A 27144-nucleotide genomic window follows, 5' to 3' on the forward strand; every position below is an offset into this window, starting at 1 on the left:
GATTAAGTGCTTACATGTATTGTTAGCGAAAGAAAGTACGTTACCTACACTTTTTAATTGAGTAGTTACTTTTATGATCCGATAACGTGCGTGTTATGGGAATAAAATTATTGTTATACATAATAACTTCTAACAGTCATAATATTGTAAGAGATTCGATTGAAAATAATGATTTCGTATCTCTGCATGAGCAGAAGAATGGACTAGTCAGAAGCCAGAAAGTCTGACACCATTCTAACCAAGGGGTATTGGGTTGCCCGGGTAACAGGGTTGAGGTGGTCAGATATGGCAGTCGCTCCTTGTAAAGCACTGGTACTCAGCTACAGCCGGTTAGGTTAGGTTACATAAAGAAACAGGTTTCCGGTACAGACAAACCTGTACGGGTAGGTACCGATCAGTGCAGGTATAATATTTCAATACAATCCTATTCACTCACTTATAAAGAAACAGGTTTTTTACCTGTTTCAACTTACCTGTTTCTTTATAAGTGAGTGAATAGGATTGTATTGAAATATTATACCTGCACTGATCGGTACCTACCCGTACAGGTTTGTCTGTACCGGAAACCTGTTTCTTTATGTAAGCACCCTAGGACTGGAAGCCGACTCCAACATAGTTGGGAAAAAGGCTCGGAGGATGATGATCTCTGAATGGGCAAAGCCCTATAATATAGTAGTCATATAATATTACTAAAAAGATAGGAACAAATCAATCAATGCTGTAAGAAAATCAAGATCAAAAGTCAACGATAGGCGAACAAAGTCAAAAGCTAATACTAGTTGTAAATATTCGAGTTCCTAGTCACAGCTGCAAAATTAGAAATTAACGCTTATGTACTAAGTAAATATGGGCAGTTAAAAACCAATGAAAATCAAATAGGATTGTTTAAACACGGCGGTTCGGCAACTTTGGCACGGCCGCGGAATACAATTGAAACATTCTCAAAGTATGCAAAATAACTATATTATGAAGTTCTGTTTTTGTTACGAATTAACACTGAAATTATTACAGAACTTGAATGAAAAGTTTTACGATATTGTGCTTTGAAGATACAATAATGACATGCTGACCTTGATTTTAGATATGAAATATAACAATGGCGTGCCTTGATGATACAAGAAATATGATGTTAGATTGTATCATCATTAACCTTTTTACTATCCTACTGCACTAGGCCTCTAAGCCTATAAGTTTGTAGGCCTCTTTTCATACAGAGGCGAAATGAGGATTACAATCACCACACTTGTTCAAGGTGAATTCTTAACACTTTAAATTCCAGATTTCCTCAAATGTTTTCCTTCACCTTTACTCAGCCATTGATGTTTGACATGGAATGAACCCACACACTGATACTTGATGCTACCCCTTAGCACGACTTCATTTAAATTAGTACATTGTTTTTAATCCTCCTTAATCTGATGTAATGTTTGTACAACGTGGAGCAATAGAATGGAATCTTCAACAATAACCCAAACGATCAAATAAATAAAATCTATTAACCGTAGTTAAGATTATGATCTTTAATGTGTTCAGTAATTAGAGACAATTGCGGGACATGGGAGCTGACTTTGTAAGGAAGACTGTTAATGTTAATGTTAATGTATATACTTTAAGATATATTGGGGAATATTCCAGTAGACGCCTAGAGTCTGGATTTATATTGTAGTAGTGGTAGTGGCTATTTAAAGCACACGCATTCAAGTCAGAGCTTAATGTAAACCTGAATGGAATTGAATAAGCAAACAATATACAGTAAATGTTTGTAAGAAATAGCTTCAATCCAAGGCGAGATTCCACCAAAATTGTTCGCGCACATTTGTTTGCGAACAATTTGTGTTCGGCTATGCAGTGGAATCACGCCTTTAGACACTTCAAGGATATATACAAAAACTAGTTTTATTAAGATGCGGAAAACTTTATAATGATATAGGAAAAGAAGGTGAAAGTTCAGGAATTATCTTCTAACATAACAAAACTAAACAAACGAAGCTGCATAGGAATCATATAAACTTGAGAGAAGAATGAAATACGAAGAAGAAAACTGAAGTTTCTGCATACTAGTGGCAGGATATAATTTTATAAATATTTTACCTCTACTCTTTTATATGTCATCTAACTACTATGTATTATATTACAATGATCTAGCTAGATCGTGTGAGGTTTTAGGGGGTAATCTTAATCTTCAAGATTTACCTATAGAAAGCCACTTTATTTTTGTTTGTCATTGATAATATTTTATTCCTCAGAAGATGGGGGAAACCGCACGAAACCGCTAATACAAAATGTACGTTAGGGGTAAAAAAGTATCAATCAAATGAAGCATGTGTTATAGTTATCGGCACGAATCTTGAACTTTGACCTATATCTGCGCAGAAGTGATTTATTAGAAAAGAACCAATCCCGAGTGACGGCTATGACGCGATGCACTGCGGGCCAATCACCGCTTTAGCCCGCCCCCGCGCCTCACTTCATATCACAAAAGGGACCCAATAAATTACTTCTGCGCAGGTGAAGGTCAGAGCTCAAGATTCGTGCCGATAACTATACAGTGATTAATGAATTTCAAAGGCTTTTAAGATATTAAGTAGAAATACTGTATGAGCGAAAATAACCATGATAAACTAGTCTGCAAAATTATTGTTAGTCGAGTAATGAATAGTACTAATCAACTTTGTGAGTAATTATTGTAATTTGCTCGGGAGTGCCTTTCATTAATAGTAATTGAGTGATGAATCAGTTGTTGTTTAGGGTACCTATGTTATTAGTATTTTAGAGTCAATTCTAATATTTTATAGAACTATTTCTGGTTTTAACTCTATGCCTTGTTACTACAAATACTTTGAAATTGAATTGATCCTAATTTTGAGACGTAACAGAATCATATTTTTGAATACGGTAGGTGTATATTTTCATTTCATTCAGAGGAGTAGGTTTTCACCAAACACAATAAATTATTTAGTTTTTCATTTTTTTCCATATCTTTCTCATAAATAACATGTTAAAATTGCCTTTTGCCAATACCTTATCCACAAATACAAAAATAAAAATATCCAGCAAAACCGAAATCTTTTAAAGCCAATCTTCGACAGACCGACAACTATGACCTATTATGGTCAGACAGAAATAAATGGCTTCCCGGCCAAGCCTCAAATCAGTTACAGTGGTTGGGACTAAAAATGGGAACAACATTTCGAAAGTATATATGTATATGGGAACAAAAAACCGGCCAAGTGCGAGTCGGAATCGCGCACGAAGGGTTCCGGACCTAAAAAATGAGTAATAAAATCACGTTTATTGCATGGGAGCCCCCCAAAATATTTATTTTATTCTAGTTTTCAGTATTTGTTGTTATAGCGGCAAAAGAAATACATCATCTGTGAAAATTTCAACTCTCTAACTATCACGGTTCATGAGATACCTACAGCCTGGTGACAGACGGACGGACGGACGGACAGAGGAGCGGAAACAATAGGGTTTTACCCTTTGGGTTCGGAACCCTAAAAATAACTGGAACAATATTTCGAAAGTATATATATGGGAACAAAAAATTAATAATTCATTCACAAGGACGATGGAGCGATTTCCCTGGCGTATCACGGTTAGCTGGGACCCGGAAAATTTATGGAACAATGTTGATTTTGGTAAACATTATATGTTATATGCATTGCTATGTGCTTAAATAAAAATAGAGGTATATCAACACTTAGAGCAACCACACTTGTTCGGGCTCATAAATCAGTATGGAGATTGGAGGTGAATGGAAAATATGACAAAGTCGAACGTTTTAATTTTCAAAAATACTAAACTGTCTGGTAGAGTACCAGGTGTGGTGTTCACGTCAAAAATATTTTTTATAATTTAGTCGAGACCGATATTTCTCTGTAACTATGTGAGAAGAAACACCGAAACAAACTTGAGGGTCAAAAATAATCACTGTTCAAGTTACAAGAGTAGGTTACTTAGGCAGGCTTCGTGCTAATGCTAAAGATTTTTTCAGGTCAGTGGGTCAGTTCAGCTATAAGAAATGGTTCCGATTTGATCCAGATTTGAGTAGAAATAGTAATAACTAAGTAAAAGTTTTGAATAATAGCTCAAAAGACCTATTTAAGAAATGTTTTTTTTTTCCTATTAGTAATACTCGGACCGCGTAGGCTTCCGTAGCAAGCGTAGCCTTCGTAGCACTTCGTAGGCCTCGCTACACGCTTAGTATTGAAATTAGTATATTTACGTTGTTCTAAGTAAAATCACTTAAAGCCAGTTACTGGTGTTGTAGGTACATTATTGGTTCCTTTAAAATGAATATTTAGTGCACCGAAGTCAAATATTAGTCCTACCTTAATATTATTGCAATAGGTAACTTAGTTTCCAGGAAAATATAAACAAAATAAACATATTACTTAAAAGAAATTATAACTCTAACTAGCCTGTCTCAAAGTATAACAAGTTTTAATAAAAATAATTTGTTATTCATGAGAAAAATGCACAAGATGCAGTTTTTAATTAACTCCGTGGCGTGATAGTAATACTCTATGAAAGGGAAGCCGCGAGAGACTTAGAAACGTTAATTGGCACTTTTATAAGAGATGAAAAGGATGCTGTAGTTACATTTCCTTCAGAGACGATTAATATACAATGGAAAGGTCAGTAAGTATTTCTTACTTAGGTACTTAGGTCTTGAGGCTTCAAAAGTAGCTGAACAAATTCGATTTGTATATTCAAAACTTCTAATCACCGTACCATTGATAACTTACCACAATATTCATCTATTTTCTTAAGTTTATGACGATTAGAAGATGCATTTGCGTTGTTAAGAAATTGTGACTCTTTAAATACTTTTAGGCACATTACAAACAAAATTTTTCGGAAGTAGTTGTTCATTCCTCAATTATTGTATTGACGAAATATTTGGGGCAGATATAATATCTTACAAACTTCAAAAAGGTGGCATGCGACTTCGCGACTCTCATTTCTACAAATTGAAAATTTTTCGCCACAAGTTACTTAATTGAATTTTTCTACCACTTTATTAGCAGCTGTGACCCAGAATCTATTAGTTTGTAAGTTGACAACAAAAGTATCACTCTCCATTAAAATTCAACAATAGAATCAAAAGTGAAATTCTCAAATCGTATGTTATAGGTACCTAACTCACACAATACATAAACTACGTTAAAGCTGATCATTATATCATTAAATGTGTATTATAATGTACGTCAAACTGAGTCGAAATTCTACCGTTCTATTCTATAATAGTTATTTTTATGATAAAAACCTTGTCTACTAGATAGGTACTGTTGGTAACAATACCGATATTGTTTTGTTTCCCTTAATTATACCTTCAAGAGTATAATTAATTGTCTGTAGTTTCTCTATACAAGCATTTTTTTCTAAAATACACAATATCCCACTAATATTATCATAGACGTGAATGTTTTTATGTGTGAATGTTGGATCCTCTTTCGTGCAAAAAAAAAACAATAGAATGGCTTTTGATGCAATTTGGTAATAATATAGCATATAAATATAGGCTATTTTTATCCGGTGCAGGAATTAATTCCCTCGGGAATCGAAAATTAAACCGGACGGAAGCTAGTTCCAACATAAATACGTATATCTACGTACCAATCTAGGTTATGCAATATTGATTTCAGAATTGAAGCGTAACTCTATTTCCAGGAATCCTATGTCCATAAAACAAAGGAATTAGGTCATCCCAGGCTAACAGGCTTCTAGTCTACCTGTCCGAGCTTGTACATAGATCCAATTCTAGCAATTACTTATTCCATAGAAATTGTTATGCTCCCAGGCTTTGAACTACATACCGTTGTGCCTGGGAATACGGGGAAAACTATAACTTTGGATATGTTATGTCTATCTATGTATCCTATTTCTCAATTCGTAGAAGAGTACGTAGCTATCTAACTACAGCGCAAAAATATTTTGAGAAACTGGTACTCGCGAAATATAAAAATGACGTAATTTAAAGATTTGACTTACTACAGCAAGGTGCCTAGATGTAGGCAGTTACGGATGCTTAATTAAAATAGAAAGAAATAAAGAAAGAAAAACATTTTATTCATGCGAGTGACACAAGAAAAAAATCAAGAGAAAAAATACAAAGAAAACAACAATAAAAAATTGACATAAAAAAAATACGAATTACAACACACAGTACCTTATAATATACGGCAATTACAACAAGCGACACGACACGAGAAGAAGGTACATAACGGGAAATATGTGTCACAAAATGTGCATTAAGAATATTTCCAGATAGACGAACTCGATATAACTTATATTGTTAATTACTACAACAATCAAACAGGTTTGATAACGACAGTTGCCATTAGGGTTTTCTGCCCTATGTGTGTATCTTTTTTACGTACACTAAAAAAACTATTCTGAACATAAAATTACGGTAGAAACTCAAAAGAAGAATACCAAATGCCATGAGATATCAAGAAATAAATATTTTTCCCCAAATTCCACGCTTATCAGAGTATCACAACACCAGAGTTGAACTGCAAAACTATGATGCTACATAAAAATGTGTCAAAAATTACATACAACTCGACTTTTGCTACCTACATTCAGTGACTGTCTTTGTTGCACTTTGAAATGTAGATAATGTCTGTAATTTCGCCCTCAAACCGGAATACAATTTTTCTTATGAGACAGGGACCTAAGCTCTCTACAACAAAGTCTTTGTAAGCCATAAACGTTTTAGATAGCTCTTCTTTTTGTAAGTCTTTAGCTATATTTATAGGCATAAAAGTCTCTCGTGTTACCTAAGTGTATTTATGTATTGTATTTTAAAGCTTTTATTTTACTATCGATGTTTGTTTAACTGTTTGGGTCAAATCTTGCACGTGACTACTGAATTTCTTATATTTTACGAAATACTTCAGACCCATGGATGTAAGGACCTATAGTCTTTCTAATTTCCTTTACCTTCTTTAAGGACTTCTCAATTAAAGATACAAAGATTGTGTAAAGTTCCTTCGCAAATGAAATATATTATGCGAAATACCTATATAGCAATTATACGAAGCTGTCAATAGTTAATCAGTCTGCGCAAGTCAGAAAGTCGATGGAGGGTATTGCACCCTGCAGCACCGTGATAGATCGACAGTGTAAACTCACGTGAATCTTTGTGTAAACTACCATTTATTTCGAAGTATATAGAATTTAATTTTATATATATAAGCCACTACGTTTCCTCTTAACTAATTATTGTTATTATTTTATATATATTATTTATACTAAACCGTAAATACTGTTCCAAACCTTTAAGTAAGCCAGCGTGATTTTGAAGTATTAGAATGCATTACGATTTCATAATTAATGGTAGCGAATTGGATTAATGAAATAAGGATACCAAAAAATATCTAAGTAGAGTTGCTCTAGTTCTCGATTTTCTGTTTATATTGCTGCTGGCTACATCAATTTAAATTCTTACAAAACTATGACGTAAACGAAACCTTACTTATCAATTTAAAACAATATTTTGATAACCTGAGGCAGTCAGTAGTCAAGTAAGTAATTTGTTAAGAAAATGAGTCCTAAGATTTCTATCAGAATTTTTTTTTTTTTTTTTTTAACATCGCAATTATGTACGATGAAGTAAAGGAAAGAGATATTTCCTAAAAATGCAAATCAGTTTAATTTAAATTCGAAAACAGAAAAAATACCGAATATAAATACAGGATAGCAAAACAACTTATTAGGTTATCCTTTTTAAGTACATTTGAAATGACCTCGAATTAATTCAAGGTTCAAATAGTATTTTCCCTGTTTAGAATAATCTTCGCTTAGCATTGCTCGTAAATAATAAGTGATTAATTACTAAAAACGTGAACAGTAACGAGAAAAAACCTAATAAAAATCCAATTAAGATTATTTTTGTTTCAACAAATGGCTATCAGTTACAAAACAATATATTTGGTGCTTATTTTTGTTTTACGTAGATATAGGCAATAAAAATTATCTTTGTTTTTCTCAAAATATTTATATAAGTACTCAAGTTATCGTGCATCGTATTCACATAAATTAAAATTCAACGCATTTGCGAATTACGTCGTAGCAAACATTTTATTTTTAACTGAAACACGAATATTAAATACGTTTAAAAATCTAATTAAGTATCTCTACATTGATCGTCGGAAGTTAATAAATCACAGCCATCGACTGCCTCAATGAACTCTGCTTTACAAACCGAAAATGATTGACGATGTTCCCGTATGAGTCGCCAAAAAATCGCAAAAACACGTAAACCTAGGTACCAGGCACCACACAATCAATACTATCACTTTTCCGTAAACAATAACAGACCTCCAAAACCTCTTCGGAACCAACAATAACCCACCAAATTGAAAACAACAAAAAAAATACGACGAAAACACACAAAATGTACACAATATAAATTCGTCGAGTAATCAATATTATTGTGACCTACTTTACTCACCTAAGTTATGCGTTATACAACACTCCCAGAAGGCACTGTGTTTTCATAATAAATTACTTTAAATCACTGCCACATGTTTATTTTATTTAAATTGTACACTTAAGCGTGGATCGATAAGTCTAGCATTGTGGTACACCGGTCGTCTGTGATCACAGCGCGTCCATTCAATACTGGGAGAGGCATGCGTACACCGACGCTCGCCGACACGCCGAGCGCGGGAAAAATGACGTTTAGATTTTTTTATGAGATGAGAGCAAAGACGTTCACGTTTCAGCCAAGATAAACGTGACACTAAATAAATAATTTGTGTTGTTATATTAATGTAGTTAAATATTTAGTGATAGTTACAGTTTTTAATTCTGAAATTATCAAAAGAAACACTTTAGCTTACAAACAGACTTAACAGATCAGTAAGATATATTTTGATTTGATTTTCAGTAACGTTATTGTTATTTACAGTGTCCTATTTTTACATTCAATTTTAAAGCTCTTTAGCTAAAATCTTATTACAACTCTACACGCCACAAAGCAGGAAATTGTACCCACGGAATTCAAATAGGAATGCACAAAATTCTAAGAAACATATTAGTTAAAATAAAAATAATAAGACCCACCAAAAATAACCACTCATTATATAACAAAATATTCTATTTTAAAACCTTCAAACGCAACATTCGCCATATTTTCCTTCCGTCATATCCGTAACATAACAATAGGCATCCTAGACCATTATCTTCTTATTATAAATAGCTCAATACAACCTTTTTAGCTATTCTTATACCACCTTTAGAAACGCAAGTCTTTGACATCACTTTCAAAAATAGAACTGCTTCTATTCTTGATGTTTTTGAAATTTTTGCGAGGAAGCAGGAAAAATTGGGAAAACTCCTCGTTTCGTGATAGCTTTTGTGAAAACTCACTTTTTTTGGTGACTACAGGTACCTACTATAAAATTCATATAAGAGTTAATGGGAAGAAATGTACCTTAAAGTTATTGACTGTAATTAATTGTAAAAAAAAACTATACATTACTTATTACTACTAAATACGTGCGATTTTTCTATTCCAATCGCTTGTAAAACCAAAGCCTGTTTCAGAAACCAGAACTATCTTTATCATAACAGTGAAGTTAATTCGTTACCCATATTTTTATTTTTTGTGCAATTGCAAGACAAATTAAATATTTTTGCACGTTAGAAGTTACAATAGAGATATCTTAGTAAACTACAAAGGAAAATTACAGGCACAGATAATATAAGCATTCTGTATTAATATGAAACATATTAAGGAAGTGGAAACTCTTCGCAGCTCAGGTCGGGACGTCTGGCGGCATCGCCACAACTACTGAAAATAAACACTATTAGGCTTGCTGCAGTATTCACAGATTACTGCATAATTTACAGGAATACACTTTAAAGGGATCCTGAGAAAAGCTGGTGGCAAAGTCAAAGCCTCGCGGATAATTGAAGCAACATTTAGTGAGGTCTGTGGGTGGGTGACAATCTTGTCATGACTAGATGTGGAGTGTTTCGGAAGACACGATAAATTTTTGGGTTCTGGATGTCTTTTGAACATCTTTAGCGTTACATAGTCAGAGGCTAATACCTATCTGACAACCAGCCTTTCAAGTAGAATAGTGCTTGGGAAACTTGAGTTGAGGAAGTCTGATAGGCAGTCACTCTATGTAAAGCACAGGTACACAGCTTTATCGGGCCCTTACTTTGTTGGGGAAAAGGATAAGCAAATGCCGTAAATACAAAATGGTCACCTATCCACGGACCGACAACTCCAAGCGATGCTTAACCATAGCATCGATCGACCTTTGCGACTTTAGCTTGGTCACAGAAGAGTAATCAACTTAACACTACAATCCTACTAATATTATAAACGCGAAAGTTTGTATGTATGGATGTATGGATGTTTGTTACTCTTTCACGCAAAAACTACTGAATGGATTTTAATGAAACTTTACAATAATATAGCTTATACATCAGAATAACACATAGGCTACAATTTGTAAACATATTGTTCGAAATACTAAACCTGCGCAGACGAAGTCGCGGGCACCAGCTAGTATCAAATAAAGAAATTATTTAATTTAAAATTCGCACATAACATGCCAGTCATTTCGCAATCCCCATACCAGTATATCATTAGCAAACAGCCTTATTCGTTATCGGGATGTACAGGGTGTTATTATACGAGCGAGCTGACCCGAGGGTCGTCAACCCTGTGAACGAGGTCACTAGGGGTGATCTCTTCTTTAAATATTCAGACTATAATGCCCTTTTGTGATGCAGAATTGTACAAGTGATGTGTAGTCCGTGTGTTTCGGTTTCTAAATGATTATTTCATATTATGCAGGTGAGGGGTTGAAAGATTTTTGGTTGTGGCTGTCGCATTGGTTATGTAATGTAAAGTCATGAATCTTTTGATGCTTTTTTTGTTGTTTTGCGTTCAATGTTGGTTTTGTGGAGTTATTTTGACGAGGGGTTAAATGCAGTAGAGCCATATCTGTTTAATATGTTTGTACTTGCGTCAGTCACTTACATATATGATAGACAGGATAAAACTGACCTACATATTTTTCCGATATTAAAACTAGGTTTCGTCCAGAATTTCCTTTTCAAATCTCAAGGCTCACTCCAAGCGAATTTTCGTCACTATCGGTTCAGCAGTTTTAACAACCTCATTTTCGTATTTGGAATAACATTAGGAAGGGTTTGTAGACAGCGTCCTCAGAACTAAGTAGGTATGTTTAATTTCAATCGACTTACATTCCTTCCATACTTTTTAAATTTACATGCCTTATATAGCCTTATTCATCAAATACATCTATAGAATCGAATCCCAATGAACCACTCGAATAGCTACAACCCCATAGGTGTCGGAAGTTTGTTGGCCCACTTGTTCCCCTAAACATGAGCAAGGGGTGAAGGGTAGCTTTGTACCCACTGACGTATGAATCTTCAGCCTAGTTTCATGAAACATATTGATTTGGTTCGCTAAGGACTGCCCTAATTTACTGTCGGCATATGCTGCTTCTAGTTTAAATGGTGTATTGAATAATAGTGATAGGTTCAATTATTTACTTAGAATTTTGTTACGATTTATGCTGTTTAAAAATTAGACACTAGTTGTTTCCCCGTGGTTTTACTTGCGTCTCGTAGGAATTTCTTTCCGTGGACAAAAAATAGCCTATGTCATTAGGGAATAGTGTTCAGTAGTTTCGGAGGCATCAAGTTCAGGGTACACCCAAAAAATGTTTTCTCTTTATAAAACTATTAGTATAGAAGAATAGATAAGCAGGTAGTTACCTAAGTTGTTAGTGCCGAAGCCTTAGTTATTCTGTTATGCCTAACTTTAGAGCTATGTAGATATGGTTTCAGGCCAGGTAAATACTTACTGCTTAACAATTTGCAACAATGTATATTGGCAATTTATTACATGGTATCTCCAAAGTTTACAGTTACACACTGAAAGTAAATTAACAACAATTAATATTCTAGTTACAGTTCACAAGCTTGGTTGTTCAGTAAATACGAGATACTGTTAATTACTGCTCAAATATAGAACTAAAATCAACAATGCCTTTGTGCATCATATTTTATTCAAGACACGAAGAGATTCAGTAAGTAAGAGGTTCAGTAAATATTAGAAATTTCTGGAAAATGCTTCAGTTACTGCTGAAGAAGCTAGGAATATTGTTGGATAAAATAATCATATTGCTTTCAGCTGAATAATTACTTCTCTGGAAAAGTAGGTATCGTGAAAAACACAAAATGTCTAAAATCTATTAGGGTGAAAACTCCAATCTTCTTCCTTCTAATCTTAATTTTGTAGGAAGTAATCTATACTAATATATTGAATGCCAGAAGTAGCTCTATCTATCTGTCTAGTCACGGCCATAGTACACGGATAGTCTACCTAGACTCTAAATCATCAGAAAAGAGGCCGATGTTGATGAAGTATCGATAATTTACAATAATTGGTCTCATAGACTATAATAGACCTAATTTGCAAAGTAACTTTGACAGATCAATTAGTTTTATGCAGGTACCCATTGGTTTGATACTGGAACGAGGCCTCCAAAATTTAGGGCAAGCTTAGAAACACGCAAAGCTAACCTGTAGACGTAACAGTTTGATTATGAAACCAAAAGAAGTCAAAAAGTATTTCCTACCGTTTGATAACTCATAGTGAACCCATACAATGTTTGTATGGGAGTCCCTAAGTAAGTGCTACCTACAATTAAATTCAGAAGTCATAAATCTCGATGTACAAAGGTATAAATCTATTCTTAAAATTTCGAATCGTGTTTATTATGTAGTAACGAATACATATAATTTGTTTGTTTTTTTAGGTAATTAAAAGATTGCTATCTTCTAATCTCAATTATGAAATGTAAGTATCGTGCTTGACACTGACATTATTACTAACCGACTTCCCAAAATTGAAGTTCTCAGTTCGGATGTTTAAGTTGTATTCATGATACAAAGGGTCTTATTTTTCAGTTACGCAGCATTTCCATGAAATAATGACACCCAAAATTATTTATTGACATCGCACGCGACTCCAGGGCAAACCCTTTCTATTTTTATCACCCCCTCACCATGCATGTTAATGTTAAAGCCGGTACATCTTATCCTTAATAACACAATCGCTGAGGTTATGACCCGGTGGCCGCCCACGTAACATATCTATTGATTTCTTTGCCAACCATGGAATTGGGTGATGGCAGGATATCGATTTATTCATGACTATAGTATAGCGTCTATAATGAGGTATGAAACTTGCATATTTAATACTAGCTTTTCCCCTCGATTTGAACGTTCTGACGGAAGTACTTTCCCCATATGGATAAAGAATAGCCTATAGACTATTCCTCTATATAGGTATAGAAGCTGGGTTGAGGAGGTCAGATAGGCAGTCGCTCCTTGTAAAAAATCAGGTACCTACTCAGCTGCATCCGGTTAGACTGGAAGCCGACCACAACTTAGGTGGGAAAAGGCTAGGCAGATGATGACATAGAAGCTACAAGTACCTCTTACGGCCACGTTTCATCGAAATCCATCCAATACTTTTTGCTCCATAGAGGAACAAACCATCGGATGCAAACTTTTTGGACGTTGTTCTGACCAGTACCGGAGATGTAGGTCTGATCCGATAGAGGTACAAGCATTTCTTTATCTCCGTTCATATTTACGATATTCATATTATTATTAGATATGATCTTCATTCCCCAGTTACGCTCTCGCTTATCGTTTTGCGTAAGTAGTAGGGAAACAAACAACATTGTTTTTGTTGCTTCTTCTCTCTGTTTCTCTGTTTATCTGTCTGTTTGTCGAACATAAACATGAGAAACTAGATACTATGTAGATATTAGATGTCTTAGCAGGTTAAGTTAGTTCATTATTTATGATTTCTTGAGAAATATGATAGCGGTACGTTAAAGATTTTTTAACCAAAAGCATCTTGCAAGTGGAAACTTACTAGATAACTCCAATTAGGTACAGGTACCTACTGTTTTACAGGCACCTGCATGTTAATGTTTTGATTATCCTTTTGGTAAAACTAAAATTACGAACTTCACTCGTATATTCACTCACGTCGTACTGAAGCTACTTAATAAAAATCTGGCCTGGCATCTTTCAGCTCTTTCTTGTGTTCATAAAATGAGTAGCTGGTATGCACGCATCTATATGGTAATTTTATGATATTAGTATCTATATTCCTGAAAAATAGCGGATCGGATACTGTTACCTTTTAATGTAACTTAAATGAGCTCATCAGTGCTCAAACACATTAACTAACCAACATTCGTATCCTCAGCCTAACCCAAAAATAAAGTCGTCTACACACAAAAGCACACAAGATATCTACGTCACATACAGTCCCTAGTTCCGTAGTGTCGGAGTATAATGAATTATTTGCTCAGTTGATTGGACGCGGCCGTGTTCCCGCAAATACAGTCAACTACATAATTACTGTGTATTCTGAGCCGTCAACATTAACGTATTTATAGAATGGAGAAAGGTTTTCATCACTTACCCCCAACAAACAAGCTACTCTTATAAAATTATACGTTTAAGGTCTAATTTCTTATAGTTGCTTTAAAATCGCTTTCATTATGTCAATGTTCCTTATTATGGCACAATATAAGAAGATTTGGCTAATATTACCTTTACTCTTATAATTTGGTTGGGTTAACCATAACAAGTCCAAATTACATGATTATAATAAGGATTGAAAATGTGTTATTCTCATAAGCGCATTTACAATGCTTTTAAGCCTTATAATATTCAAAACCTTATAAAAGCTTTTCATTTGGCTAACTGTTCTTATAATGGTAATGCATAAGCTAACAATGATACTTTTAAACTCATAGGAGCATTTCTTAAGATGTCTACCCAACAAACAATATTCTGCATTTTATATGGTCTTTACAAGAATGAACGCAATCCATAATCACTTACATAGTCATTAAAAAGGTCTTATTCTCTAGATGGTCATATTAAAGTATTCTTATACCACTTCTACTGCTACGAGTATAATATTACAAAATGACAACCCGATACCAACAAATCACTTGAGGGTTCCGTCAATGATTTTATGGAAGATGACAATGAAGTAAAAAAGGAAATCAGTCAAGAAGAATATAACGTTAGTGGTAGTGAAGAAGACATAAATTTTCAACTAAATTTGAGTTGAATAAGATGGATATCTATGATATATTAAAAATATTACAGTATTAAATGGATGATCTATTAAAAATATTACAATCTATTTATTAATCTATATATTAAAATATCTATTTATTTACACTTACCTAGTAATAATTATTTTTCATTGCTAGGTATTGAATTTTTTGATTAATATTGAGAAATGTGTAATAAAATTATGAATTACAATATTCACATTCATCTTCAATAAAGATCATAAATCAAATACTCTTTACAATTTTGACAAAACAAGAAAGTGAATAGTAGCAAAACTTCTATTTTTTCCACCAATCACAAAGTGTGAAGGTATGTTTGACAAAGTCTGATATTTGCAATGAAAACATTTTCTTCGTACGATAAAATGTGTCAAATTCTATGGTCATCTCTTGTTTTGGACAGTCAGATCTTCTCTTCTTTTTAAAAATTTGGCAACGTCCGTAAATACGACCATTGTAATAATATCTAAAATGTAATATAGGTAATATTAATACAGCTACGGAATGATGAAAGGAACCCTAACGATAGATAAAATGGCGATAGCAGATGGAATAAATGTTGCCATTACAGAGCTTATAATCTTATAGATTTCTAATAGACGTTGTGAGAATGATATTACCCTTGTAAAAGCGTTATAAAAAACATGCCTTAATAATTATTCACATTTTTACGTCAAAACTACTCAAATTCAAGGGCGCGTTGATATAATTACACTTTTTGTACCACATTTTATCATACGTTTGAATTCCCACACAGTTTTCTCAATAAACAAGCACAATATACTCTCGAATTCAGGTACACAAAAAAAAAGAAATTAATCATGGTTCTTGTTTTCTTTAAAATACTCGTTGACGCTACCAAACTGTGAAAAATCACTCAACAAAACACTTGTTGCAGAATCTCAAACACTGATTTTAAGGCGAATAGTTTTACTCCCTTGTTGCTCGCCATTATAAAACATGTATAAGGTTGGTTGGCTTTTTAAGAGCAAATCCTTTTGCTTTTATTAGTTTGACTCCCTTATCGCTTGCTATAATAAAGTACATATAAGAAAAAGAAGCTGACAATAAAGCAAATATAAGGGGGGTTTGAGGTTATTGTTCTTGTAATTTGTGCCCAAACGCACACTTATTAGCGTTAATACGGCTCTTATAAGAAATTTATTTTTGGCATTTTTAGCCACTATGAGAGGATTTTTTGTTTGTTGGGCCTTAATAGGTAAGTTTTCTTTTGGTTTGTTGACTTCTCTTGTATGTATTTGCGATTCGCCTTTGATGCCCCATGCACTGAGAGCATATGTTTTCCTTGGTGCTACTGCCTATATGACATCCTCAACCCAATTACCTGGGAAAGCCGATATGCAACTTGTTAAGACTGGCTGTTGGACTTTCTGGCTTCTGACTGCAGGTAATCTAGATATCTATTTCGCATACCTGCAGTCAGTATATAGAGTATATATCGGTATCGGAGCTATCAAGTGCTATTCAACTGCCATGAGGTCTACGTGTGACATTAGGCGTCGCCAGCGTAAATCCTGTCTTTTCAAATTGAGTCTTACCTCCCCACTCAGAGACATTTAATGATTACTTAAGTCACTCCTTAGTGACGGAATGTCATAAAAATCCTTCACTAAGGAATGGCTTAAGTAAACATTGAGGTTACTCACAAAAATAATGAAAATTGTGTTTTTCATTCTTTGTAGATAAAAATAGTAAAGCATTTCAGTCAGCATCGGCTTGTAGGTCTTTGTGAGGGAGGATGCAATATTTGGTACGTCGTAGCGTGTGCATTGCGCTTCAGTAGTCAGAGCTGCAATATTGTCTATCTGCTGCTCACGAGACGATGCAACGTGTTGATATGCAGGCTGGGATTTCAAATATTACCAACGTGTGTGTACCTACGTATAGTCAGATTGACTAAATAACAACCCCATACTAGAAGAAGCTCCGTTTTTATCAATGTCATAAAGAATTCCTCCGTGTTAAAAAAGACATGAAAAATTATGGAGGCCTAGTGGGTAAAGAACCAACATCAAGTACGAGTGCGTGGGTTCGATGTTAAAGGTATTATATAGCGGACTTCGAATAGGCAGCAAGACAATCACTCGATACTCTTCCTCTTTCAGTTTAAGCCGACCTCAGTATAATTGGGGTCAAAAAAGAACTGGCTTAACAAAATAAAAACAAGTCATTAGAAGTTATAAGCAACGACCACGACATCAACAAAATAATATCTTCAATTATAGGTACGTATACCGAAATTAAATGACTATGACATAGGTCATTTTCATCAGCTCAAGTGTTTGCCAGCCAATTGTGACCTGCCAATGGGTTCTATTGAAAGCATCAGTTTTTTATTAATGTGGCTTTAGGATTGGTCCGTTGCTATTGAAATTAGAATGTTACAATTGCACTCGATAAAGAATATTAGACAGTGATGTACCTAATATTGAAAGAAAACAACATAGGTTTGTCATCTGCTCAAAATTTTCTTGGGGTCGGCAAAACTAAACACTAGAAAGAATGGAAGTAAGATTTATAAAGAGTTGCATTTATAAAGATTTACTAGATAATTATGATAACCTATTAAAAATTAAAGCAACTTCTTGCCAACCATCTTGAGCGTCAAGATTTAAAAATGACAGCTGTTCACCTACTTTCCCTATCATCTCTAGATTACAATCTTCCAGTTACCTACATTATAAAGGTATATTAGGTACATACATGGCTATCCATTATCAGAATGTACTGTTCATAGGTATACATAAGACGCCTAATGCATTAAGCTGAGTAACTGACAGGCAACATGCTAATTATGTCGACGAGATCCAATCAATGACCCGATTGGACTAATACATTATGCCTAAGGCTAGAAGTGTTAAGGAAATTTTTAAATAATTTGAAATCGTTCTAGCACAGCGCCATAACACAAAGTTTTAGTGAACAACACTTAATATTCTAAAACTGTAGAGTTTATTGGTTTGCGAATATAAACATAATTTAGAATGGACTATACAAGCCTATTTATCGCTATTTATCCGGGTGCGCGAATTAGGTATCACGGGACGCGAGTGAAAACAGAGAAATCTTCAATAGTAATAGACAGCAATAATCATGTTAGGTCCTCATATGTGGAAGACTAATGGAACGGAATCTGTATCTCATAAACTATACGCATTTTACACAAGTTCTTTTCAGACCGTGACCATTTGACTATTTTACTGATCTCATATACATAACGATAGGCAATGTATCGACAAGAAATAGTTCTGTGTTGATCATCTTTGTGATAATTATTAATCTAAAGTACCTACACAATAGCACTTTTCTACTTCTTATTTGACGAGCCAACGAACGTGCAGGGGCCCGATTCTCCTAGGTTAATAATGTCAAAATCGAATAGAAATCGAATCGCAATATGATCGCAATAGCAGTTTTAACCATATCAGGCATTCTGCTACTAATAAAAGACCAATCGTATTCGATTGACATTTGATTGGTGTGCGATTGGTCTGCTATTTTGATGATTTTGGTCAATACGGTAGTTTGCTGTACAATCATTTTGCAATCGTAAATCATTTGCAGACAAAATGATTCATTATTGAATGACAGAAAAGGATAAAAACGTTTATTTCAAAGAAAAAATAGCTGAATGCCACATACGTTTCAATCGTAATCGAGTCGGGATTGGAGCGCAGTCGAATCGAGTCGAACGTGAATCGTATGGCGCTTAAGTAAAATTAGGAGAATCGGGCCCCAGGTTTCAAGGTTGGCAAGTAGGGACCAATCCAACTTCTTTAAGCTTTAGATACCTACATGTCGTTTCTCAGAACTTGGACATTAATGATAAACATTTTGAGGAAACTGAAATCGCCAATATCGCCAATATATATCAGAATCTAATAGAAATCGAATCGCAATATGATCGCAATAGCAGTTTTAACCATATCGGGCATTCTGCTACTAATAAAAGACCAATCGTAGTCGATTGACATTTGATTGGTGTGCGATTGGTCTGCTATTTTGGTGATTTTGGTCTATACGGTAGTTTGCTGAACAATCATTTTGCAATCGTAAATCGTTTGCAGACAAAATGATTAATTATGGAATGACAAAAAAGGATAAAAACGTTTATTTCAAAGAAAAAATATCGGAATGCCACATACGCTTCAATCGTAATCGAGTCGGGATTGGATCTCAGTCGAACCGAGTCGAACGTGAATCGTATGTCGCATAAGTAAAATTAGGAGAATGGGGGCCCAGGCGTTCTCCGTAAGAAGAGGCCTGTGCCCTACAGTGGCACAATAAAAAAGGTTGATGCTGGTGTGACTGATAACTGAAACCATATTTCAGTATCTGGTGTCCTCAAAAAAGACGCCCACGACCAACCTGAAAATCAGGACGATAGGTGACATTATTCCTTTGCGTCATTTACCGTCTAATTAGGTAATGAAGTAAACAGATTTACGCAAGCTTCATTCATTAAGGCCTTATATAATAATTACCTGCATACCGCGAATGCGTCGAGAGCTCCGATGACGCAAATTAAGGATGCAAAATACGTTCGAGGCCAAAATCTTGTCTTCCCGTCAAACCGTTAGCCGAGTTTTGATAATTCTGACGCAAGCAGAGCCTAGGAAAATGTTTGTATGTAGGTAACGAAGTATATAGGAGTGGGCGGCTTGTTTGTGTATCCAAATGGCTTGACAAAGACACAGGTGCTATGGGCTATACCTTTTCTAATAAATCTACCTGTTGGAGCAGATGTCTATACTATATGCTCTCTAATAAAAAAATGGCGGTGACTGCAAATATCAATGTTTATCATTATAAGTGTGAATGAGATGAGATGATCAGCGGGGATGACGGATGGATTGGGTCTTCCCTTAGCCTTCCTACATTACACATTTAATGTGGTCTAAACAAGCAACAGCGACACAATGTGAGTTAAGAAAAACTATAAAAAGTAATACTACAGACTGCATTTGATACCCTTAACGCAATAACACTCGGAAACCCGATAACCTACTTTATGGTCAGGGCCCCGATTCTCCTAATTTTACTTAAGCGTCATACGATTCACGTTCGACTCGGTTCGACTGAGATCCAATCCCGACTCGATTACGATTGAAGCGTATGTGGCATTCCGCTATTTTTTCTCTGAAATAAACGTTTTTATCCTTTTCTGTCATTCAATAATGAATCATTTTGTCTGTAAATGATTTACGATTGCAAAATGATTGTACAGCAAACTACCGTATAGACCAAAATCACCAAAATAGCAGACCAATCGCACACCAATCAAATGTCAATCGAATACGATTGGTCTTTTATTAGTAGCAGAATGCCTGATATGGTTAAAACTGCTATTGCGATCATATTGCGATTCGATTTCTATTCGATTTTGTCATTATTAACTTAGGAGAATCGGGCCCCAGATGTCATTCTGGCGACATAAAAACAGTTTAGTTAGACCCCCATTATTCCATTACAGGTACGAATATAGACCCACGTGCAGGTTATTATTCAATAAAAGTGCACACTCATGCACGTTGCAATGCTGGCCACTCAATTGTCGCAGTAGACCCTCCTTGAGAGGAATTAACTTGATAAAATGTTTGTGACCTCGTTGCGATTGCTATTGTAACTAAATAGGCAGGCTTTGTTCTGTTACGAGGGATCCTGAGAGAATCGTTCGAGCTATCTGACTAATGACCTACCTATTTCTGCCGCTAGGTGGCGTTGTTACAATACGATAAAAAGGACTTTGTTGAATGCTGTACCTATAGATGTTACAAGCACATTTAAGATTCTTAAAATGATTAATTAAATTTCCATTTTTACGGCAGATAGTTACCTATCCGTATAAAATAATTCTATAGGAAAAGGCCCTTAAAAAACTTTGGTTTTTTGGATGATGACAGGTGGCTAGCTTTTTTTCTAGGGCGCCGGTAATCATGTGGCAAGCAAAAAAGATAGCATGTGTGAGACTACTCGTATTTGGTGGTGCCACTGAACTCCAAGGCAAATGTCAAAACTTCAAGTAGGCCAGGCGTTTAGTGTACCAAACTTACTTTCTCATTTTAAAGGATGAACGAGGTAATAACTAGGTAGAAAAACAACAAAGATAATGAAAAGAAAACGTATTTTTGGCAAAATTATAATTTACTTTCAAACCATAAAAGGCAAGAATAAATTAAAGCTTACATTAAAATAAAGTTAAATATAATAAATACACCTGAATAAGTTAAGAACATAGAGAGCCTCTACTTGAAAGTTTACGGAGTTTCATTATTTCAATGAATCGAATATAAAGGCAAGAATGAAAAAAAAAGATAACACAAAATCATCTTAAAACTATCACTTTGGAAAATATTATGCTTTGGACTCCATAGGAAAATACTTAATCATAATATTATTACTAAAATGCTTATAAATAGTCGACATGTGTAAAAATCACAATTCAAATAAGTACATTGAAATTAAAATCTATAAAACATAATCTAACTTAAAATAAAATTATAATGACTGAAAATCCTATCAAATAAATACATAGGTAGAGAGGTACCATTTGTACATTACAAATTTTCCTGTAATTTAAGTCCGATATTACATGCTCTGGTTAAAACTCATGCCAGTTCATGAAATCTATTGACATACATGTTGTAAGTTATGTATAATAATATTAGTCTTAGTGATAAAATAAAAAATAAGTTCTTACATATTCTGCTGTAAGAATTTTCGCTCATTTATACAGTTTTCTAGCTCATCATGGTACTTATCTATTTTAGCGTCAAACCCCGGGCTTTGAATGTCATAGTCGAAACTATTCCCTGTTATAACCTTTTCTTGGTTCAGAGTAGAATCAAACCGGACTTTCTTACCCGGGGTGTTGGTTTTATTGTGAGATACATCAGCATTATCACTCCTTTCTTTCAAGGGAGTTATATTCATATTAAGATGTGTATTCCTTATAGTTTTAACAGTCTCATATTCATGATCATCAATTTCTTCAATCTCAATTTCATCTGAATTGTCTAAATTCAGTGCTGGGTTTTCAATACCTGATTCTTTGGTCTCAGTCTTCTGTTTTGGCAATTTTCTTGGTACTTCATATGGGTTTATAGTTACATTATTTTCTGTCTTCTCTCCTTTAAATGTTTTTCTCAAAGTCTTGAACACTCTTTTGGATAATCTATTGCCTACTTTCAAGAATGGATTTTTTACCTTTTTGCTGTCATTGGAATCATTTGAGGAGTCTTGGTGAGCGTTTTTATTCAAATTGATAATGTCTACAGCACTAAACTGTGATACATCATGCCCTAAAATCCTGCTTTGCTTATTAAATTCATTTACTTCATCAATATTTTCGTAAACTGGGCTTTCTGGTCTATAGTTATCTATATTCTCATACTCAGGTTGACCGTCCAAAGATTCATTTACTGAGGATATTGTGCTGTTCGTGTCTCCAAATAATCTGCGAGGTTCAAGTACTTTTTCACTCTGGTTTGGAAGTACTGCAGGCCTGGTGAGAACTTCCTCACTATATTCCAACTCAGGCTTTGTCGCATCCAGATACAAAAATGGATTTTCTCTTGGAATATCTCTTGGCAAAGCGTTCACTATATTTGGATCTAGGAAAGGATTAGTATTCTTAGTATTAATCCGTTTCTTTTTGGTAATAATTGTGATAGTTTTGATTTCCATAATATTGCTTTCATTCAAATCATCGTCATAGAACAAAGATTGGTTGGACAAATTCGGTGAGTCCAAACCAAGTCTGTCTATGAAACTTAGATTCAAATTATTAGAATTATTGATGAATACTTGGTTTGTTACATTTGTGTGTATATTGGTTATAGGTGAGAATACTTTTGTGTCTTCATTTGTCATAGTGCTTAAAGATTTCTGTTCTAATACTGATATTCCGGAATCAATATCATCATGAGTGACAGACATGTCCATGACTTCATTGTTAAGGTGCATAGTTTGTGAATGACAGCTATCTTGGGTGATATCTTGGAATGTTATGGAGTTGTCATTACGAGGCGGCAACTGCGGTGCTACTGTTAAGTTTGCATAGATCGGTTCACTTGAATCCATACTCGTATCTTCTGTCGCATCATATCTGACGTTCTTTCGTACATTTTCTATCTCTCTAGCTAGTAATTTGTTGACTGTTGTCTTGTTTGCTCCTAAGTCTAGTGCGGAGTTGTCAAATGTAGCGATGTCACCGCAGCTTCGAGTTCGTTTCCTCTTCTTGATGGGTTGTGTGATCTCCATAGCAGTGTTGCACATACGGTCCTCGTTGGCAAGGATGTCCAACGCTGGGTTGAGGTAGGCGTTGGGGCAAGGAGTTGCTATCTTCCGTTTACTCTTTGCTGGTACTACTTCAAACTGATTGTTGTTTACTGGGTCCATTGCAATCTGGAATGTGAACGAAATTTTATTTTAATTTGCTTTCTTTGTGCTATATTAACTTTAAAATACGGAGTGTTATACGTTCCCAAGATGCGTAATTTAATGAGTGATAAAGTATGTGTAAAAGTGTCAATAAAATTATTAACACATATATCTCATAAACCCAGTTCTTGTATTTATATTATTTATCAAGTTTTAGTTTAAATATAGTGTTTTTCTGTGATCAATAAAAAAAAAATTATCAACAAAGCGTGAAAGTGAAAACGTAATATTCATACCTTGAAAATTACAATATACTGCAGCAAACATCAAGGAAATCAGTATCAGCACGCACAATACACAATCATTTTCAACTTATATCTGTAATTTATTAATATATCGCTCACTTTCATTGATAACTTTCCGTTTAAATAGTGTAAACAAAAAAAACGGCAGGTGTCCAGCAACCGTTATTATTTGACAGTTGAATGAATCCAGTTGCCATATGCCAGAAATTGTTTTCTACCACTTTATAATTATAATTTTTTGTCATTAGATGGCGCTAGTTGTTTCTAAAGGAACGTAAATGACTTCGAAATTTTTATTTTTAACCTTTTTCTTATTTTTTTATAAATATTGTGTATCTATGTTTAGCTAGAGATAAATTTGAATTTAATGAAAAATACATTATACTGCATAAAAATATATTTCTAGTTCAAATCACAATTTCCGATTCTTGGAATCAACATAAAACATTTTTCAATAACACAAGCATATCACAAACGTTGATAAGGAATTAAGTGGAATTTTCAACTAAAACTAGACTACTGTGCACATAAATACAAAACCTTAAGTACCTACGCTACCGCCACCTTACTTGCCTATTGTGACGCTAATTTTACAAGACATAGTTAAAATTTAGGTACAGAAGTCATCATGGAGAACACGTTTTAGTCAGGTCCCAATTATTTTGTCATGCTAAAGAGTATTTAGACAGCGTTTGATTTTTGAGCACACCAATTTGCTGCATATAACAATCAATTCTATAAGTTATGAGTTAAATTACAATTTATATAATTTTCAATCATGAAAAACAACAAAAATGCGAGTAATGTTAATGATTAACCTTTCATTGAATGTGACCCTAACGCATTTGAATATTTATACATAATTGAGCGTCATTTGTTTATGTATGGACGTTGACAATGACTGGTAGTCTAATATTTACAGAACTACATTTAAAAGGTAGGTATCAGATAGAAATAGGTAAATATCAGAGTTAATATAATTATACATAAAATTTTCTAGATTACGATGGATTATGCTGAACATAAACAAATCAATCATTCATTATTAGATCTCCTTTTATATAATAACAGTAATCTGTTACTTGTATATCTTATCGATCGTTTTAAAACTTGTTTTCTTTTAATAGCACATTTAATTCTCACGTACCTACGTTTTATTTATAGTTTTTAATTAGCATAAATTCCTATTCATTTTCACATAATTCAACTTTTCTTTGATAAGGATTTATTTTCGCACGTATTTTCTACAACAGCTTTTTCTTATATCTTGGATTGTTACAGTAAAATAATAAATAAACTTCCAAAGGTTAATACCGCTAAGTCGCGCATTGTTTTTTTTTTTATTATTATTAAAACCCATTTTTACTTCAAATATTACACGCAATCAAAAAATGTACACTAGGTAAGTCATTTAAAGCAGTTGGTTACAATGAAATAGCTTATAAGATTAATTAATTCATATCATGTGAGATAACTTGTCATTTTTATTTTTTATATCAAAGATTGTTGGAAAGTCTAATTAATCCATTATGTCTATCACTTATCGTTTATAATATTTTACATATTAATCCAATACCATTGTCACAAAATATTTCCGTACCCACAGGTAATATTATTTAAGTGCTATGACCAGAAAACAAGTTATTTGACCTTTTTGGTAAATTATTTTGAAGAATTTACTTTATTTTTACAGATCACAATAATAAAAGATACACAGCGTATAACGTAATGTGCCGATTTATATTGGGATTATATATAGAGTTCAACGTTAAGTACATACATAAAGCGGATTATACATAAATATTTAGACGTACATTTAACAATCATTTACGTTAAAATATCATGCCATGTTTTGGCTTATATTAAGCTTAAGCTTAAAAAACTTCTGTCACCTCCAAACCTTCACTTTCTAACGACAAAATAATTTTCCTAATAAAACAACATTGTATTTCTTTTAACAGTTATCAAACTTTTTTATGTACAACAACAATTATAACCACTTTTTTATATCCTCACATACTCTCTAAATGTTTCGTGTGTAATTTATTTGATAGTCCAATCAGCACTATCTATACTTATCTATTGTAATTATAGATTTATAATTGACAATATTTTGTAGTACACGTTGCTGAAATTGTATGGAACGTTTTTCTGATATAAATAAAAAGGATTACTCCAATCATTCGACACCGCTATCATATTTTATGAATTCCCAATTTAAGTAACACTTAAATGCATATTGTACTAAATTAACATACCATTTGAGAACAGAAACCGGCTATTATAATGAAAAAGGTAACGATTTTTGAACAGTCCACATTTGTAGAAAAAAATATTCTAGAAATGTGTAATTTAAATGCAGGTTATAAGTACTCATGCGGCCTGTCCATCGCCAAAAAGTCTACATTATTAAAAGATACAGCATTTACCTTTCACTTTTCATTATAATACCAGTACCACTTCTCTCGGACTCCTTAATCAATGTCCAAGTTTTTGAAGGCTTTTTCCATGGCTTTCTCTCGTTTCTTGTCAGGTAAGGCTGCGATTCTCTGTTCCTCCTCAGCTTTGAAGTAAGGTTCCAGGAGTTGGAGCTGCTGCATGCACTTCTTGTGAAGGGTCTGTGTGTCAGGGAGGGTACCGCCGTAGTCGGGAGGGAGTGCTGACCGCGGCACCACGGTTTCGTAAAACTTCTCAAGATCCTCGTTCTTGTTGTGGAATTTGAGCTGGAAATAATTAGAAACGAATTTTTAGTTACATAATATTTAATGTTTTTTTATTACAATATTTTGCAATTCAATTAATTTTATCTTAACGGTTTGATCTGAGTTATAAAAGTAGCTTAGTTTAAATTCTTAATAGTGTCATCAAGCAAGTAAAAAAAACCATAACGTTTTTTTTTTATTTTTTATAATTTTAATAGTCCTGATATAACAATCTATATATCCATAATATGCAAATGATGCAACTTGTATTTCCTTGACCCAGACCCATGTTGTACAGAACTATTGATTAATTCTTAAAACTGGTTTGATTCAACCCAGTATAGCAAGTATATATCCAGTATAGTATGGTGAGGCCGTGAAAATGTCAGAGGCAAGTCACTTTGTTGAAAAAAGTTTTTAAAACAAAAAAAAGACTGATATAACTTTACATCGGCGAACCGGTAGCCGGCACATTTTACTTTTATTTCTTCAAGCACAAGTTCAATGTCAACTTTGTTAATCGGTCAAACGTGAATAATTAAAAGAGTTTAG

General features: G+C 34.0%; 2 protein-coding genes across 2 annotated transcripts in view; both read right to left on the reverse strand.

Annotated features, from left to right (window-relative positions):
* Positions 1 to 21334: 21334 nt before the first annotated feature.
* LOC124639378 lies at positions 21335 to 24190 on the reverse strand. Its single transcript, XM_047176711.1, has 2 exons — positions 23882 to 24190; positions 21335 to 23609 (listed from the first exon to the last, which is right to left on the reverse strand). Exon 2 carries the CDS (start codon positions 23601 to 23603, stop codon positions 21900 to 21902), a length of 1704 nt encoding a protein of 567 aa, XP_047032667.1. The 5' UTR covers positions 23604 to 23609; positions 23882 to 24190; the 3' UTR covers positions 21335 to 21899.
* An 82-nt stretch (positions 24191 to 24272) lies between these two features.
* Positions 24273 to 27144, reverse strand: part of LOC124639379 (alpha-tocopherol transfer protein-like) — a 31535-nt gene continuing 28663 nt past the window's right edge. Inside the window, exon 5 of the mRNA XM_047176712.1 lies at positions 24273 to 26613. Coding sequence (XP_047032668.1) covers positions 26365 to 26613 — 249 coding nt within the window. The 3' untranslated portion in view covers positions 24273 to 26364. The remainder of the gene's footprint in view (positions 26614 to 27144) is intronic.

The sequence above is a fragment of the Helicoverpa zea genome, chromosome 19, assembly GCF_022581195.2.
Source record: "Helicoverpa zea isolate HzStark_Cry1AcR chromosome 19, ilHelZeax1.1, whole genome shotgun sequence".
Lineage (NCBI taxonomy): Eukaryota > Metazoa > Arthropoda > Insecta > Lepidoptera > Noctuidae > Helicoverpa > Helicoverpa zea.